Source organism: Panthera onca, chromosome C2, assembly GCF_046562875.1.
Source record: "Panthera onca isolate mPanOnc1 chromosome C2, mPanOnc1 haplotype 2, whole genome shotgun sequence".
NCBI lineage: Eukaryota > Metazoa > Chordata > Mammalia > Carnivora > Felidae > Panthera > Panthera onca.
The window spans coordinates 95,851,429-95,867,128 of NC_138347.1; the positions used below are offsets into that span (position 1 = coordinate 95,851,429).

Genomic DNA, 15,700 nt, shown 5'->3' on the forward strand with positions numbered 1-15,700 from the left:
ACTTTTCAAAGGGGACTTTTTCAGTGAGTTCTCCTAGGAGTAGTAGGAAAGGCACTGCCCTCAGAGAGGAAAATGAAGTAAAGAAACCACATTTTCAAGGGTGCCTGGCTGGCTCAGTCAGAATAGTGTGCTATTCTTTTTTAAAATATATATATTAAATATAATATCATGCTACTCTTGATCTCAGGATTGTGAGTTTGAGCCCTATCTTGGGTGTGGAGATTACTTAGGAATAAAATCTTTTTTTTTTTTTTTAAGTTTATTTATTTGGAGTGAGAGAGAGAGAGAGAGAGAATGCATGCATGGGCTGGGAAGGGGCAGAGAGAGAGAGAGAGAGACGATCCCAAGCAGGCTCTGAGCTGGGCCTGATGCGGGGTTTGACACTATAACCGTGAGATCATGACCTGAGCTGAAGTCAAGAGTGAGACACTTAACCAACTGAGCCACCCAGGTGCCCCAAGAATAAAATCTTTAGGAAAAAAACCAAAAAAAACTATGTTTTCAGAGGAGGGAAAAGAAATAAACTGACAATTTAGTTTACACTGGAAATGTTCTTTTTCCTTCCCTAGGGAAAGCCTGAAAGCACAAGATTTCTAAGATTAAATATACTTTTCATTAGACCACAATACACTTTATGATAGATTTATATCAATACTTCATTTTTCAGGTCTTGAAATTAGGTCTAGAAATACCAAAGGACATTCATCAGTACACTTTTTTTTTCTGTTAAGGGCAGTAAAGATTGCTTATTTCATGAACTTAAGGTTTCCAAAACACTTAATGGATGTTTCAGAATACTTATTACATTGAACGGATATCTCTACAAAAACACCCCACTCTTGATATTAAAATTTCTTGGAAGACACAGATTTTTAAAAGTCATCTTTATTTCTTTGTCTCAGTCTGCCTCAGTGTAGTTAGCATATACACTGTACAGCAAACCATATTAGCAAACCGGTGGCCATTCCTGCTTATTCTTTCCGGTGCTCAAGTTTGCAATCCCTACTAAATGCTCAGTAAATTCATGCGGAAGACGTGAATAACATTCATAGGGTAATTATGGTGATTCCTTAATCTCACAGGGTCTGGAACACAATTTTTGAGGCTGAGAGAGGAACTGCTTGTTTGTACCCCCAACTTCAATAAGCCCTAGGTAACAAGCCCGGTAGCCACCAAAGCATTTCCTTTCCCACTGAAACTTCATCCAATCTCGGTTGTATTTTCTTCCATTTCACTTATGGCAGTTTGCATAGGCTTTGGTATATTTTAGATGTTCTTAAAAATTTTAAGTTAACTGTCCAAGCAGAACTTTTTATATCTTGGTTACAGACCCCTCCGTAAGAAGATGACCATCGGCAAGAGAAAGGGAGGGATTGGAGGGGAGATAGTGGCAGCTAAATTGGAGAAACCTGGTCATTTCCCCGAGCGAACAAGGCCTCAGGTGGGAGGGGGGATTGGAAGACGAGAACACCACGTGACCTTGGGGGGCCCCCGGGCTGAGTCGACCCCGCCCCTCCGCTCGCCGCCGGGGGGCGCATGCGCAGCCCGTGTTAGTGATGGAGGAGAGAAGATGGCGGAAGCGGAGTGAGTGACTTGCTGGTGACTGATGTCGTAACCGGGGGGCGAGTGGGGCAGCGACATGTCCCCTGAGGGGAAAGCTCAAGGCTCTTTGGAGGGCAGTGCAGGGAAAGGGAGACCCAGGAGTTCCTTATCTTGCTTCGAGGAGCCCGCTTGGCCCATATAGGGGGGCGGAGGCCAACTGTAAGGATCTAGTTACCTCCAGGCGGGAGCGCCCCTTCCGCCGTGTGATGCCGAATCGGCAGGGCCCTGCTGGCAGAGTCACCCCAGGGACCCCGACCGCTGGGGTCTTCCGGGAGGTGGGCCCCAGCGGGCCCCTCAGGCGCTGTCATCCCTGCAAGTGGGCCCCGCGGGCAGCCTCGTCACGGATGCCCGCTCCAGGGGCCCGCGGAGGCTGGGTAGGGTTGGGCGGGCACTGCCGGGCCTCCTTAGCGCTCCCCCCCTTCCCGCCCCGGCGTCACCCCACTCCTCCTCGGAGGGAGAACCTGAGACGAGGCTGCTCACCGCCCTCCCCCAGGAGGCGTGGAGAAGGTGTCCTAGCGCGGGCCTTATCGCGGCGGGGGCTCCTGCGGGTCTGGCCAGGCTGAAACACCCCGGAAAGAAAGACCTTATTTCCCCTGGGTCTCTGGCTGCAGTGTTGACGCCTGCCTTAGAGAGCCATGTTCTTGTGCGGTGGTGTGGTGTGATGATGTTCTTAGGTAGCTACTCAAACTTCGTGTTTCCTGGGTAGGCCTCTTGTGCACCACGACTGCCAGCTGTATTTTGCAGACAGTACTACGCACAGACGGTGGAGTTAGTAAAATTGTTTTTTTGTGCCAGGTCTCCAAATGTGATACAATGGTTTGGTCCTTCCTGCTCACTGATGTTTAGATTTGGGCCTAGAATTTGGATTATCTGCGACCATCTTTGGTTTGTTAGTGAACGAACTTACCATGGGGTTTCAGTTTGAGGACGTGGTTGTGCAGAATAGCTGTCTGAAAGGACCAGAATTTAAGCTGGCTTTTTGCATATCACTGCTACATGGGTAAGAGTTTTGACAGCCAGCAATTTGGCAAAAAGTTTACCTTGTCTACCACTAAATCTGTATGATTTGAACGTATGATTTGATGATTGGAAAGCAGTTTGAAAAAGTATAAAAAAAAAAACCATAGAGAAGCATAAAGATGTGAGTCATTTACTAATCAAAAAACTGAAGTCAGCTGTTTTCCTCTACTATTTTCCTTTCACTTCCTTTTATTAAATTGAGGTTTTTTGTTTTTTTGTTTTTTTACTTTTAATTCCTTGGACAGCCTATAAATACTATTTGCATAAATGGTGTAAAGAACAAAGAAAATTTGTACGTAAAGGGACACCATATGGGAATAGTGTGTGTATGCACAATTAGTGCCAAATTCCTTTGTCTTTTCATGAAGTAGAAAGTGTTCTTGCTACATTCTTGTCAATGATGCTGATGTGATGTGTGGCAGATTTTGCTTCTCAGAAGAAAAGATTGGATAAGAAAGACATAAAATCCGTAGATTCTCAAGTGTGCTTTTCACCATTCTGGTGCATTTCTAAGTTTTACTTTCTAACAATATTGAGGCCCTCAGATTTGACTTAAAATGTTGTTTGAATTTATTCAGTTGTAGATTCAGTGTTAAGTGGGATTTTATACCACAACAATGAAGTGAGTTTGAAGGAATCAGAAAGTCTGGTACAAAAATGTCCTTTACTGTCCATACATGAGGAAAGTAACATAATTACGGTTTTTCAAAATTTGGAGCAGTTCTTTATGAAAGGAGGTTTTTGGAAGGAAGTGAGGAAATTGTTGTCAGCTGCTCTGTTTTTCAGGAGTAATCTGCTTATAAGTATAACCAGAGTTATTAGGTGTAGTGTGGACAGTGTTGTAGACTAGGGGAAAAGCTGCTGTGAGTTAATAAAAACTTACTATTTTTACTTTTTAAAAAATGTTTATTTTTGAGAGAGAGCATGAGTGGGGAGGGAGAAAGAGGATCTGAAGCAGGCTCTGTGCTGACAGCAGAGAGCCCAATGCGGGGTTTGAAATCACGAACCTGAAGCAAAGTCGGACACTTAGCCAATGGAGCCACCCAGGCGCCCCTACTTTTTTTTTTTTTTTTTAAATGTAAGCTCTGTGCCCAGTGTGGACCTTGAATTCACCACAACCCTGAGATCAAGAGTTGTGTGCTCTACCCATCGAGCCAGCCAGGTGCCCCTTAGAGGCCCACATCAAGTATAGAGATTACTTAAAAAATAAAATCTTTTTTTTTTAATGTTTTTATTTATTTTTGAGACAGAGAGAGTCAGAGCATGAGCAAGGGAGGGGCAGAGAGAGAGGGAGACACAGAATCCGAAGCAGGCTCCAGGCTCTGAGCTGTCAGCACAGAGCCCGACGCGGGGCTCGAACTCACGGACTGCGAGATCATGACCTGAGCCGAAGTCGGATGCTTAACTGACTGAGCCACCCAGGCGCCCCCAAAAATAAAATCTTAAATTATTTTTAAAATTAATAAGAGAACATTTTAAAAGCAGAGTGTATATGGTAACCAGAAATAAGCTAATGAACACAAATGCTTAGGCATCCTATTTTAATAGTTAAGAATGACTTTGGTCAAAAAAAAGTAAAGAAATATTTTAAATTCTGATGTTGCTTTAGTATTTATTTTTTAGGTATAGTATTCTTTTATAAACTTGTTTCGGTTTCACTCATCTTTCAATAATGAAAAGATAAACTTTAGGCCAGGATTTATTTAAGTTGCATATCCTGAATTGAACTCAAATTTAGAAGGTATTAACTATCAAATATGCTATATATTTGTGAAGTACTTTTCCTAAGTGTTTATGGTGACTGTATGCTATCTCTGCTATTATGAGGGTTGTCTTAAACATTTAGATTGTTGCTGATTATTTCTTTGAAATAATTAAATACTCTTTAAAGCCTGTAACACAGTGCTTTTGCCGACACAAACCCTTTGTGTTACCTGACAGATTCAAGGACCACAGTACAGCTATGGATAGTGAAGCAAACCCTGGCACATCTTCTGTGTCGACAACAGCCAGTAGTACCACCACCACAACTATCACCACTTCCTCCTCTCGAATGCAGCAGCCACAGATCTCTGTCTACAGTGGCTCAGACCGACACGCTGTACAGGTATTTCAGTTATAATGACGGGTGGGCTAAGACTTAGGATGCCGTTATTTTTCTCTTAAGCCGGGTGAACCTGTTGTTTTACGTCCTCAAATGAGTCACATGATATTTTCTAAATGAGTGCAGTTAGAATAGTTAATATCTGAAACAATCAAAAGTTATTCAATAATCCTTCTATTGAAAGGGCTTACATTTGTCAGCATGTGGCTTATAAAACCATATGTCAAGAAAATTATAATTGGAAGGTCTCTAGGTGGCTGCTACAATGTGGAGACACTCAGCCTACAGCCAAAATATACAGAATGGATCTAGGCTTTTCTAGGTTCTTTTATATTTGAAACCAAAATATAGACTTAGGAAGATCTGTTCAGGTCTGTGGATGTGTTAAGAGGTTTATTTTATTTCTTTTTTTTTCTTTTAATATTTTTTAATCTTTATTTTTGAGAGAGAGACAGCATGTGAGCAGGGGAAGAGCAGAGAGAGAGGGAGACACAGAATCTGAAGCAGGCTCCAGGCTCTGAGCTGTCAGCACAGAGCCCGACGTGGGGCTCGAACTCACGAATTGTGAGATCATGACCTGAGCCGAAGTCGGACGCTCAACCGACTGAGCCACCCAGGTGCCCCTATTTTATTTCATTTTATTTATTTATTTATTTTTTTGAAGATTTTTTTTTAATGTTTATTTTTGAGAGACAGAGTGCAAGTGGGGGAGGGGCAGAGAGAGAAGGAGACACAGAATCCGAAGCAGGCTCCAGGATCCCAGCTGTCAATATAGAGCCTGATGCAGGGCTCGAACCCACAAGCCACGAGATCATGACCTGAGCCAAAGTCAGACGCCCAACCAACTGAGCCACTTAGGTGCCCCTAGAGGTTCATTTTAAACTCAAGTGGCTTAAGAACCTAAGCAGAAGAATCATTTAAAGTTCTTAGGGGCAGAGGGGGGAAGGGAATATTTAGGAAAAGTTTTAGTCTCTTCACTTGGTTGCAAAATTAAGTTTACTTGGTTAACTTTTATAATGAGGTTGAGGCAATATGGTATTTCATAAAAAGGGCATGGGCATTGTAGTCTGATATGCTCTTTGTCTGAATTCCATTTTCTTAATCCTTAGTAGCTATGTGTCTTGGCTGAGAGGCATGATCTCTTTGACCATCAGGAAATTGTAAAATGAGGATGAGACCACCTAGTTCCTCAGTTACTTTGATCATTAAAGGAAGCATTAAAACGGTGTGGGGCACATTATATATTCCCAATCAATAACAGTAGCTAATATTTATTGAATAATTGCTATGTGGCAAGCATTTGATGAATGCTTTACGTGGATTATCTTTTTTTAAAGTTTATGTATTTTTGAGAGAGAGCATTAGCAGGGGAGGGGCAGAGAGAGAGAAAAGACGGAGAACTCTAAGCAGGGTCCCTGCTGACAGTGCAGAGTCTGGTGTGGGGCTCAAACCCATGAGATCATGACCTGAGCTAAAAATCAAGAGTCGGACACTCAACTGACTGAGCCACCTAGGGATCCCTCTTTTTTTTTATTTTTTTATTTTTAAAGTTTATTTATTTATTTTGAGAGAGAGAGAGTGCATGCACGAGCAGGGGAGGGGGCAGAGACAGGGAGAGAGAGAAAGAATCCCAAGCAGGCTCTGAACTGCCAGTGCAAAGCCTGGAAGCAGGGCTTGAACTCATAAACTATGAGATCATGACCTTATTCAAAGTCAAGAGTCAAAGGATGTTAACCTACTGAGCCACTCAGGCATTCCTGGATTATCTCTTCTAATCCTCACCACACCTCTGTAAAGTGGATGCTGTTATCTCCCATTTTACGGATGGGGAAAACGGATGTTTTAAATAGATTAACTTTTCCTAAATTCACATAGCTAGTAGATTGTCTGGTTTTAGAGTTGTGCCTTTAATCACTCCGTGAGTTTTTATGTTTCATTCTACTCTGAAAATAACTTAACCTGGTTGCAATATAGTCCTCTCTCCACTCCATTTTTCTAGATTGGATATCCCAGCATAATGGCTTTTAACTGTTGTGTTGTTTAGAATTCTGAAGTTACCAGGGGGTAGAATCAGAGTTGTTGAAGATTGAGTCAGTCCAGCAAAAGTTCAAACTGGAATGAAGAATGTGTTTTTAATGTTTTTTACCTTCTTTGCGGCAAGGGATCTAGGAGAGAGTATCTAGATGTTTGAGCATGTAGTTGATGTGGTATTTTAATATGACATTTTGATCTCTAGTTTTTATCTAAGCTGAATGTGTTAATAAAAAATAAGATGTTACTGGAGAAGGATAGGTATAGGTATCTCTCACAAATAGCACTTATACTAGTTTTTTTTTTTTTTATTTTTTTATTTTTTATTTATTTTTTTTATTTATTTTTGGGACAGAGAGAGACAGAGCATGAACAGGGGAGGGGCAGAGAGAGAGGGAGACACAGAATCGGAAACAGGCTCCAGGCTCCGAGCCATCAGCCCAGAGCCTGACGCGGGGCTCGAACTCACGGACCGCGAGATCGTGACCTGGCTGAAGTCAGACGCTTAACCGACTGCGCCACCCAGGCGCCCCCTTTTTTTTTTTTTTTTTTTTTTTTTTTTTTTTTATACTAGTTCTTATGAGGTGATAGAATTGCTTCCTCTAAAGTACAGTCAAATCAATATTCATTGAATTACCTAAGTAGTTCTTTAATACTGTCCAGCATTCTTTTCCAGTCCCATGAGTTCTCTTTACCCTTTTTGTTTCTTTAAAGATTAAAATAAGAACAATGTGTTGTACCTTTAACTTGCCTTTTAGGAGTCTCTCTTCCATCAGTGTGTCATTGAACGATAATGAAAGACTGTGTTGACAATAGAAGAAATGGCTACACTGACAAAAATGTGTCAAATAGATTATATTTATCTTTTATTTTAGCTTGACTTTAGTTTTGTTATGGAATTCGAAGAACATATATAGATTTACCTGACCCAAAAGGTGTACTGCTGTAATTCTAAATTGCTTAATGCTGGTCTGTTGTCTCCTGAGAGGTCAAAAGCGTACATTGATATTGTGACAGGAGTCTGTAGCAGATACAGCCAATCTGTAGTTGGAGAGATGAGATATGAATACATGAAAGTAAACAAGGAAATATGTTTCTTGGAATTTGGATAAAGAGATTCATTGCTCTGTGGTTCATGGTGTCCTGACTCAGACCTCAAGCTGTAGGATTATGGCTCAATTACTCTGTTAGTTCTGAACACTGTGGTTTGATCCTGAGAGTAGGGTTTTGTGCTGTTTCAGATCACTGTGGGGCATGGTGTGACTTTGGAATGTGGTTGCAGAGGAGAGGTCTAGTCTGACTTATGAGTTTGGACAGATCAAGGATTTTTTTCTCTTTTTTTAGAATACTTTTCTACATGTATCTATTTGTGAAGTTTCAGGCTCAGATTTTATATTTTACTAATATTCACAGTAATTAACAGTTTTTCAGGAATTTTTTTAAGTTAGAATAGTTTTTTTTATGTTGAAAGGAATCTGACATTTAAAAACATTAAAAAAACTAATAATTTAAAACAGGAAGTAGCTTTATAGTTTTACATGATTATTTATATAATACCTGCTTGTAGATTTTTTCCAGATATTTACGGAAAGTACAAATGAGAAGGTAAAAATCTCCTCGAATCTAGCTGTCTATTGGTAGTCTTTTAATGTTTTCCTGAATAGTCTTTCAAATATTTTAATATAAAATGGTATCTTACTCCATACACTATTTAGTAATCTGCTTTTTTCACCAAATGATATATTTGGGAATTTTTTTTTGTTGCTAAAAGTAGATATGTCTGTGCTGTACAATACAGGTGTATTGTGTCCCTAGGTGCTTGTGACTATTTATATTAAAATTTAGTAAAATTAAAAACTCATTTTCTTAGTTGCATTAGCTGCATTCGTAAGTGCTCAGGAGACACATGTGGCTAGTGGCTGCTATATTGAGCAGCATTGATCTATGTTATTATTTGTAATGGCTGTAAATGCATATTCCTCTCTATACCCAAGCCCGGAATGCTACCCAGTTTTCTCTAAAACAGTACGCCAGTTTACATCCTTACTGACACTGTGAGAGTTATCTGTTTCCCCATTTAGTGGTAATATTCTTTTAAGTCAGTTATTCAGTTCTTGCTTTGGCAGCGCATACACTAAAATAAGTCAGTTATTCATCTGAAAGTTGGAAAATAGTATCTTGTTTTAATTTGTAAATTTTGACTACTAATGAGAGTGAAGATTTTTTCAGGTGCTTATTTGGCTCTTTTTTCTTTTGTGAATTGCTTCTTTTGGGTGGCTTTGATTTGTACAGATTAGCGAATCTTAGTCATATGTAACTAGGAGAGAACTATGTTAATAAACATTACCCTCAGTATTAACGTAGTGAAATTTTAAACCACCGCTTGTTTTATACTTCATGGTTCAGCTTAACATTAAGATCATGATTTGACATTGGTTCAATTGACTCGTCACAGGTGATTCAGCAGGCATTGCATCGCCCCCCCAGCTCTGCTGCTCAGTACCTTCAGCAGATGTACGCTGCTCAGCAGCAGCACTTGATGCTACACACCGCAGCCCTCCAGCAGCAGCACTTAAGCAGCTCCCAGCTTCAGAGCCTTGCTGCAGTTCAGGTGAGACTTAACTGAATTCAGACTTTATGAGGTAAAGTTGGCAAAAGTTCACATTTTTTGCAGATAATTACTGAAAATAGATATATTGGGTATTATTTCGGAATTCTCAGATGTCCTGTGATTAGTTTGTCTTAAATTAATAGGCTGCCAGATAGAAGTTAATAAAAAGTGTACGGATATGTTTTATATGTTACTCGGTTGCTAGCTCCGTCCCACTTCTTTTTATCTACATTGCAGAAATACTATGCTAGTGTCATGGTTTTGTGGGTGATAAAATTCTGGGTACAACAGTGAATACTTAGGGTTACAGGAATTGTATTTACATTTCAGTGAAAAAAATTTTAATATAAGTAATTTACATTCATTTAAAAAAATCAAGCAGTATAAAATTGTTTATAAGAGGTAAAGTGGAGGTGTTCATTTTCTAGACCCACTGCTGTTTTTCATTCTTCACAGGTGGCTGCTGTTCAGTATATATTCCTCCAGAAATTTTCTGTATAAAAATATATATACATGCACCTTTCTTGTATCTAGTCATAACTTCCTAGTGATAACGGGATATTTTTATAATTAAATGCTTGCTTTAAAAAAGATTTTCATTCTTATTCTGTTTATTTAAATAAGACTGTATGTGAAGATTTAATCTTAAATATTCTTATGAGAGGAGGATCTCAGTTGATTGAACCTGAAAAAGGTTTATTTCTGTTAGGAACACAGCTCTTGCATCTTCTTCGTAGTATGATTTTAAATAACTTCATATTCATGATACAAGTTAGGAAACTGAAACCCACTGGCACTTGATGTGGCTCCATTTTCTTTTTCATAACGTTGGAGTGGTGATTCCACTTGAAAGAAGACAGAGACTTGTAGAGTGAAACTGACAATGAGTGCAGCTCTTAAAATAAGATTAGCCTTTGGGTCCTTCGTTTTCGTTATTCAGCTTTTTCCTTTTTTTCTTAAGCTGTTGGGCCAAAGCTTAATCTGTGTTGACTGTGAATTGAATTTTGCATTGGTTCATACCTAGATGTTTTAACTTTTATTGTGATTTTTTGGTATCTTGGTGCCAGAAAGTTTTTAACTTCAGATTTTTATAGACATATTATAAAGATCTTATTATTTTAGGCAAGTTTGTCCAGTGGAAGACCATCTACATCCCCCACAGGAAGTGTCACACAACAGTCAAGTATGTCCCAGACATCTGTAAGTGCCCTAAATTTTTTCCTGGATTTAAAAATGTTAATTACTGCTTTCCAAAAGTGAACTTAATATTTACAAAGTTGCTGTTGTATATTTGTTGATTGATACGTAAGTGATAAGTGCGTAGAAATAGAAATGATAAGTTTCAAGAATTCAGAGCTAATGTTAAGCTTCTGAAAACCTGAGTTTTTTTTTTTTTATAAATTTTTTTTTAATGTTTGTTTATTTTTGAGATGAGCAGGGGAGGAGCAGAGAGAGAGAGAGGGACACACAGAATCCAAAGCAAGCCCCAGGCTCCTAGCTGTCAGCACAGAGCCTGACACAGGGGTCGAACTCACAAACTGCGAGATCATGACCAGAGCTGAAGTAGGACACTTAATTGACTGAGCCACCCAGGCGCCGTGAAAATCTGAGTCTTAAAAAAAAATGTTTTTGTATTATTTCTTATATATGTTTTCCTGCTGATTTTTCTCAGATTTTATGTGATTCAGAATTATGGCAGTTTTCAGTATGTATTGAAAGCCTGAAATGTACAATGCAGGAGTATTAGGCCATGTATTCCCTGCAATATACTAAAGAATGTCAACCCTTGGTAGACATCTAAATGTTTCTAGCTTTTTTTGGACACTTCACATTTTAGAAATTAATACTTTTCAGCTTATGCTTACTTGACTTATCTTGGCCAATTTACAAGTATCCATTCAAGATAACGTAACTTTAAAAAAAATTTTTTTTTGAAGTTTATTTTTATTTTGAGAGAGCGAGAGAGCGCAAGCAGGGGAGAGGGCAGAGAGAGTGGAAGAGAGAGAATCCCAAGCAGGCATGCACTGTCAGCACAGAACCTGATGCGGGACTCAATCTCACGAACTGTGAGATCATGACCTGAGCCAAAATCAAGAGTTGGACGCTTAAATGACTGAGCCACCCAGCACCCTAAGATAACGTAATTTATTTTGAGAAAGGAGTAAATCTGATTTGCTATATTGCACATATATAGAAATTGTGCAGTTTCCCAGTTAAAAGAAATTTATAGGCATGTAATATTTTTTTATCTTGATAGAATTTCACATTGTAAGCATATTGAAAATTTCTATATACTTTTTACTCAGATTCACCATTGTTAGCATTTGGTTCATTGCTTTATCATTCATTCTTTCTCTCTACATATATACGTGTAGACAGACATCTTTTTCTGAACCATTTGCAGGTTAGTTGAGACATGTTCCTTTATTCTTAAATACTTCAATATGTATTTCCTATGAACAAAGTTGTTCTTTTACAAAACCACATGAGAATGGTCAGATGCAGGAAATTTAACAGTGTAGTCCATATTCACATTTCGTTAGTTCCAGATTGCTCTGTCTCCTCCACTGTAGACGTTATGGACCAGATAACTTTTTGCTGTGTGTGTAGGGGGGCTATCCTGTGCACTGTTTGGGTCCTTAGCAGCATTCCTAGCTTCTACCCACTAGATACTAGTAGGCCCTCCTCATTGCCACAGTGTGACAACCAAAAATGTCTCTAGGCACTGGCAGATGTTTCCTGGAAGGCAAAACTGCCCCTGGTTGAGAACCATTGAGTTAACCTAATAATATCCTTTCTAACTAATTTTTCCTGATCCAAGATGATAATACTCTGATACTTTGTAAAATCGACTGCAGTAGAGTTTAGTTGTAGATTGCTAAGGAATTGCAGATAACTTGTACTGTATTTCTTTAGCTAGGGGTATGGTCTTTGCTGACTAAGTACATACATAGGAGCATATGATTATTTTTATGGCTACTGACATTTTTAATTTAAAAATCCTATTTTTGGCATGGAAGTATCCTGGAACATGAATAAAATTAGTTAAATCTCACTTCGTGAGATCAAGCCCTGCATCAGGCTCTGTGCTGGCAGTGCATACCTACTTGGGATTCTCTCTCTCTCTCTCTCTCTCTCTCTCTGGCCCCTCCCCTCTTTGTCTCAAAATAAATAAATAAACTTAAAAAAAAAAAAGATGTTACTTATGACTTGTAAACAGACTGAAAAAGAAAAATTTAAGCAATGTAATCTAGCCCTAAGCCTTAATACTATAATTATGGTTATTGATGCCGATGTGTCTTTAATTAATACATTGGTAGTTAAGGCAAGCACTGTAAACATTTGTGAGCTGGTTAAAAAAAATTATGGGCAAATTTTTTTATTCTTTGAAATACTGGAATATCATAAATATCAAAGAGAGATTTTCAAATTATTAAAAGGTATCCTTTTAAACTATTTTTCTCTCATGAATTTATGTATGTGACTTTCACAGAAATTCTGATTCCAGTGATTGTATTTATTTTTTTATGACATTATTAGTGCTGCTTGTCATAAACCAGGCAGGCTTGTATGTATGACAAAACATGCCAGAACCTGTGATTGGTTGGTGGGGGGAAAGAGGTAAGCATGGAGAGCAGATGTCCAGGAAAATTAAAAAAAAATACACTGCATTTGTTTTATTTTATATCCCAGTTGAGCAGTAGCTCAAGTGAGTTGACTAGCTATCCAAATTATGATACCCAAGGTAGCTTAGTAAGTATGGGTCAGTCTCCAAAAGAGGGAAAGAGTGTGGTAGCAGAAATCTCTAGGTAGTGATACTAATGAGCCATGTCAGGTGGCAGTCTAGAAACTTTTCACAGTTTTTGGTTATTTCAAGGTAGGATTCCAGATCAACAGTGAAATCCCACCGGGAAGGGTCCAGCCTCCAGTAGGAGAAAGGGCTAGAAGGTAGGTTGTCAAGTCATCAGCCAGATCCATAGACTTGGATTTAGAGTAGGAGTGGGATCCCAATGGAGAAATAGAATATTATTAAACAACGGAGTCAAAATCCAGTCATTGTGATTTAGGGTTGAAACTGTGGAGAAGGCTGTTGTTAATTGAATATATAGGTAATCAGTGGGTGCCAGCATCCTCTTCTTTCCAAACCTCATTAAAACAGACTAATTCTAGACTTTGATCAGTAGTGAGAGTGGTGATTTTATGATTGTTTGGTTTTAAATGTAGTTGGGACTGAGTGTTCAAGTTGATGCCTTTGTACTTTAACTGAATTGGACTTAGATTTAGTTAAATTTGATTTGCCAAAATGAAATCCAAACCAATTAAAAACTCTGCTGCAAAAAAAAGCAACAAAGTTAAAAACCAACAGAATGATTAAAAATATATTAGTACCTTGTAGATTAACCAGCTGATATTTGTGAAATAACAAGGATTCATTTATAATTGTAAGGTAAACAATGAGAATTCACAAAAGACCTGTATTGGTAATTTTCAAAGAAAAATTTCTGGCTTCTCAATATATGAAAATGTATTTACTGTATTAGTAACAAAGAAGTGTATGTAAAAACAAGGACATCTCTTAAATCAGAAAACAAGGAACAACATTGAGTCAATACCCATTATTGGCAAGGATGTGAGAAAGTAGGTATACTCATACACTATAAGTGGGAATGTATTTGGTACAACCTTTCTGAAAGATTATTTGTCAATGTGTATGAAAATTTCAACTATGCGTTCCCTTTCACTTACTGTTATTTTTAGTGACGTCATTTACTAAAAATGACAGATAATTATGACATAGATAATCATGCAGAAATGACATAATTATACAACTATGCATGGTTTATAATCGTGAAAAATTATAAACAATATAAATAAGTGCCCATTAATTAAAGATTAAACAAATTATAGTTAATTCGTACAGTGGAATACTATAGCTAAAAAATATGTGTGTATACAGAGACTTACATTTTCATTAGGCATTAAGTGAAAAGAGCAAAAAGTTATAGTATGATCTCATTAACTTATATTTAGGTTATTCTGTTTTTCAGTTCTAAAATTTCCATGTGATTCTTATTTGTATCTTCTATTTGCTGAGAGTTTTTCCATTCAAGTGGGCTCACATTGCTTGTTCAAAGCTTTTTTATGATGACTGCTTTAAAATCTGCCAGATAATTTTATCTTTCATCTTGATGTTGGCATCTACTTATTGTCTTTTGTATTCAGCTTAGGTCTTTCTGGTTCTTAGTTTGATGAGTGATTTTTGATTGAAACCTCAATATTTTGAGTATTATGAGTGTATCATATTTAAACTTTGTGTTTTGGCTAGCTTCTGAAAGGGAATGTGTGCCACCTCCTTACTATCGTCTGAGGGTAGAAAGTCCAGGTTACCCATTTGATCTCTATTGACACTCATAATTGCTGAGTGGTGGTGAGAGTCCTGGCTGGAGGGAGCGAGGGGAGTAAGAGTACCTGTTACTGCTCCACTGATACTGCAGGGACAGGGTGGGTTGGTGGTGGTAAGTCTGTTACTGCCTGGCTGGGATGAAAGTCCTGCCTCTCTACCTTGTTTTCTCTGAAGCATATCCATTGGAAGGATTAGGAGAATTGGGGTACCTCATTACATCCTGGTGTAGGTGGAAGTTTTTGCTGGTGTGGGTGGGCCAGAGTGTTTTCTGTGGTGTTTGGCTAGAGTAGAGCAGTTGTCTAAAAGTTTTCCATGTTGTAGATAGCCTCTTTCTTGGTCTTTCGGCTGGAAAGAACAGGCTGCTTTTGGGGCTTTTTTTGTTTGTACCCATTTGTATTTCTGGGTTACTGACTACTTCAGCTTAAAATTTTGGGTTCTATAAGACAAAAAGAAAACCCAGGGACCTCACAACAACATGTTTCAGTGGGTTCTGAGGTCCTTAGCCAGTCTGCTTCTCTCCACCTCTCGGGATCTTCTTATGCTTATTTTATATGTAACATCAAAGGTTTTTAGTTTTATTTAGTGGGAGGGATACTGAAAAGTATCTCTATCTTCCTGGAAACAGAATTCCTGTCATTTAACTTACTTAAAAAAAAAATCTATATATCTGCCTGACTATTCAGGAAGAAAATCTGTGATACACAACAAATTGTTAGTCATTTGTTATCTCTGAGGAAGTAGATTGAAGAGCTTTATTTTAATTTTTATATTGCCTAAATAAAACACAAACGTACTCGTGTTGTTTAAGGGACATACACTACAATTGTATAAAGTAGAAGGGACATCCTGATTCAGTAGTCCCTTTGGCCCTGAAAAAATTTTGTGTCAGGCTTTCCTATTACTGTGTGTTTTTATACATGAATGTAAA

General features: G+C 38.4%; 1 protein-coding gene across 12 annotated transcripts in view; it reads left to right on the top strand.

The window, feature by feature from the left end:
• The first annotated feature begins 1,496 nt into the window (after positions 1–1,496).
• Positions 1,497–15,700, top strand: part of PHC3 (polyhomeotic homolog 3) — a 90,810-nt gene continuing 76,606 nt past the window's right edge. For 11 of the 12 annotated variants that reach the window (XR_009612180.3, XR_009612179.2, XR_009612182.2 and 8 more), the window contains exons 1-4: positions 1,497–1,584; positions 4,564–4,729; positions 9,213–9,368; positions 10,491–10,568. Coding sequence is in view for 8 of the 12 variants with exons in the window: in XM_060639173.3 (XP_060495156.2) it covers positions 1,571–1,584; positions 4,564–4,729; positions 9,213–9,368; positions 10,491–10,568 (414 nt within the window). In the remaining 4 variants the exon portion in view is untranslated. The remainder of the gene's footprint in view (positions 1,585–4,563; positions 4,730–9,212; positions 9,369–10,490; positions 10,569–15,700) is intronic. The other variant, XM_060639176.3, reaches the window with a different exon arrangement.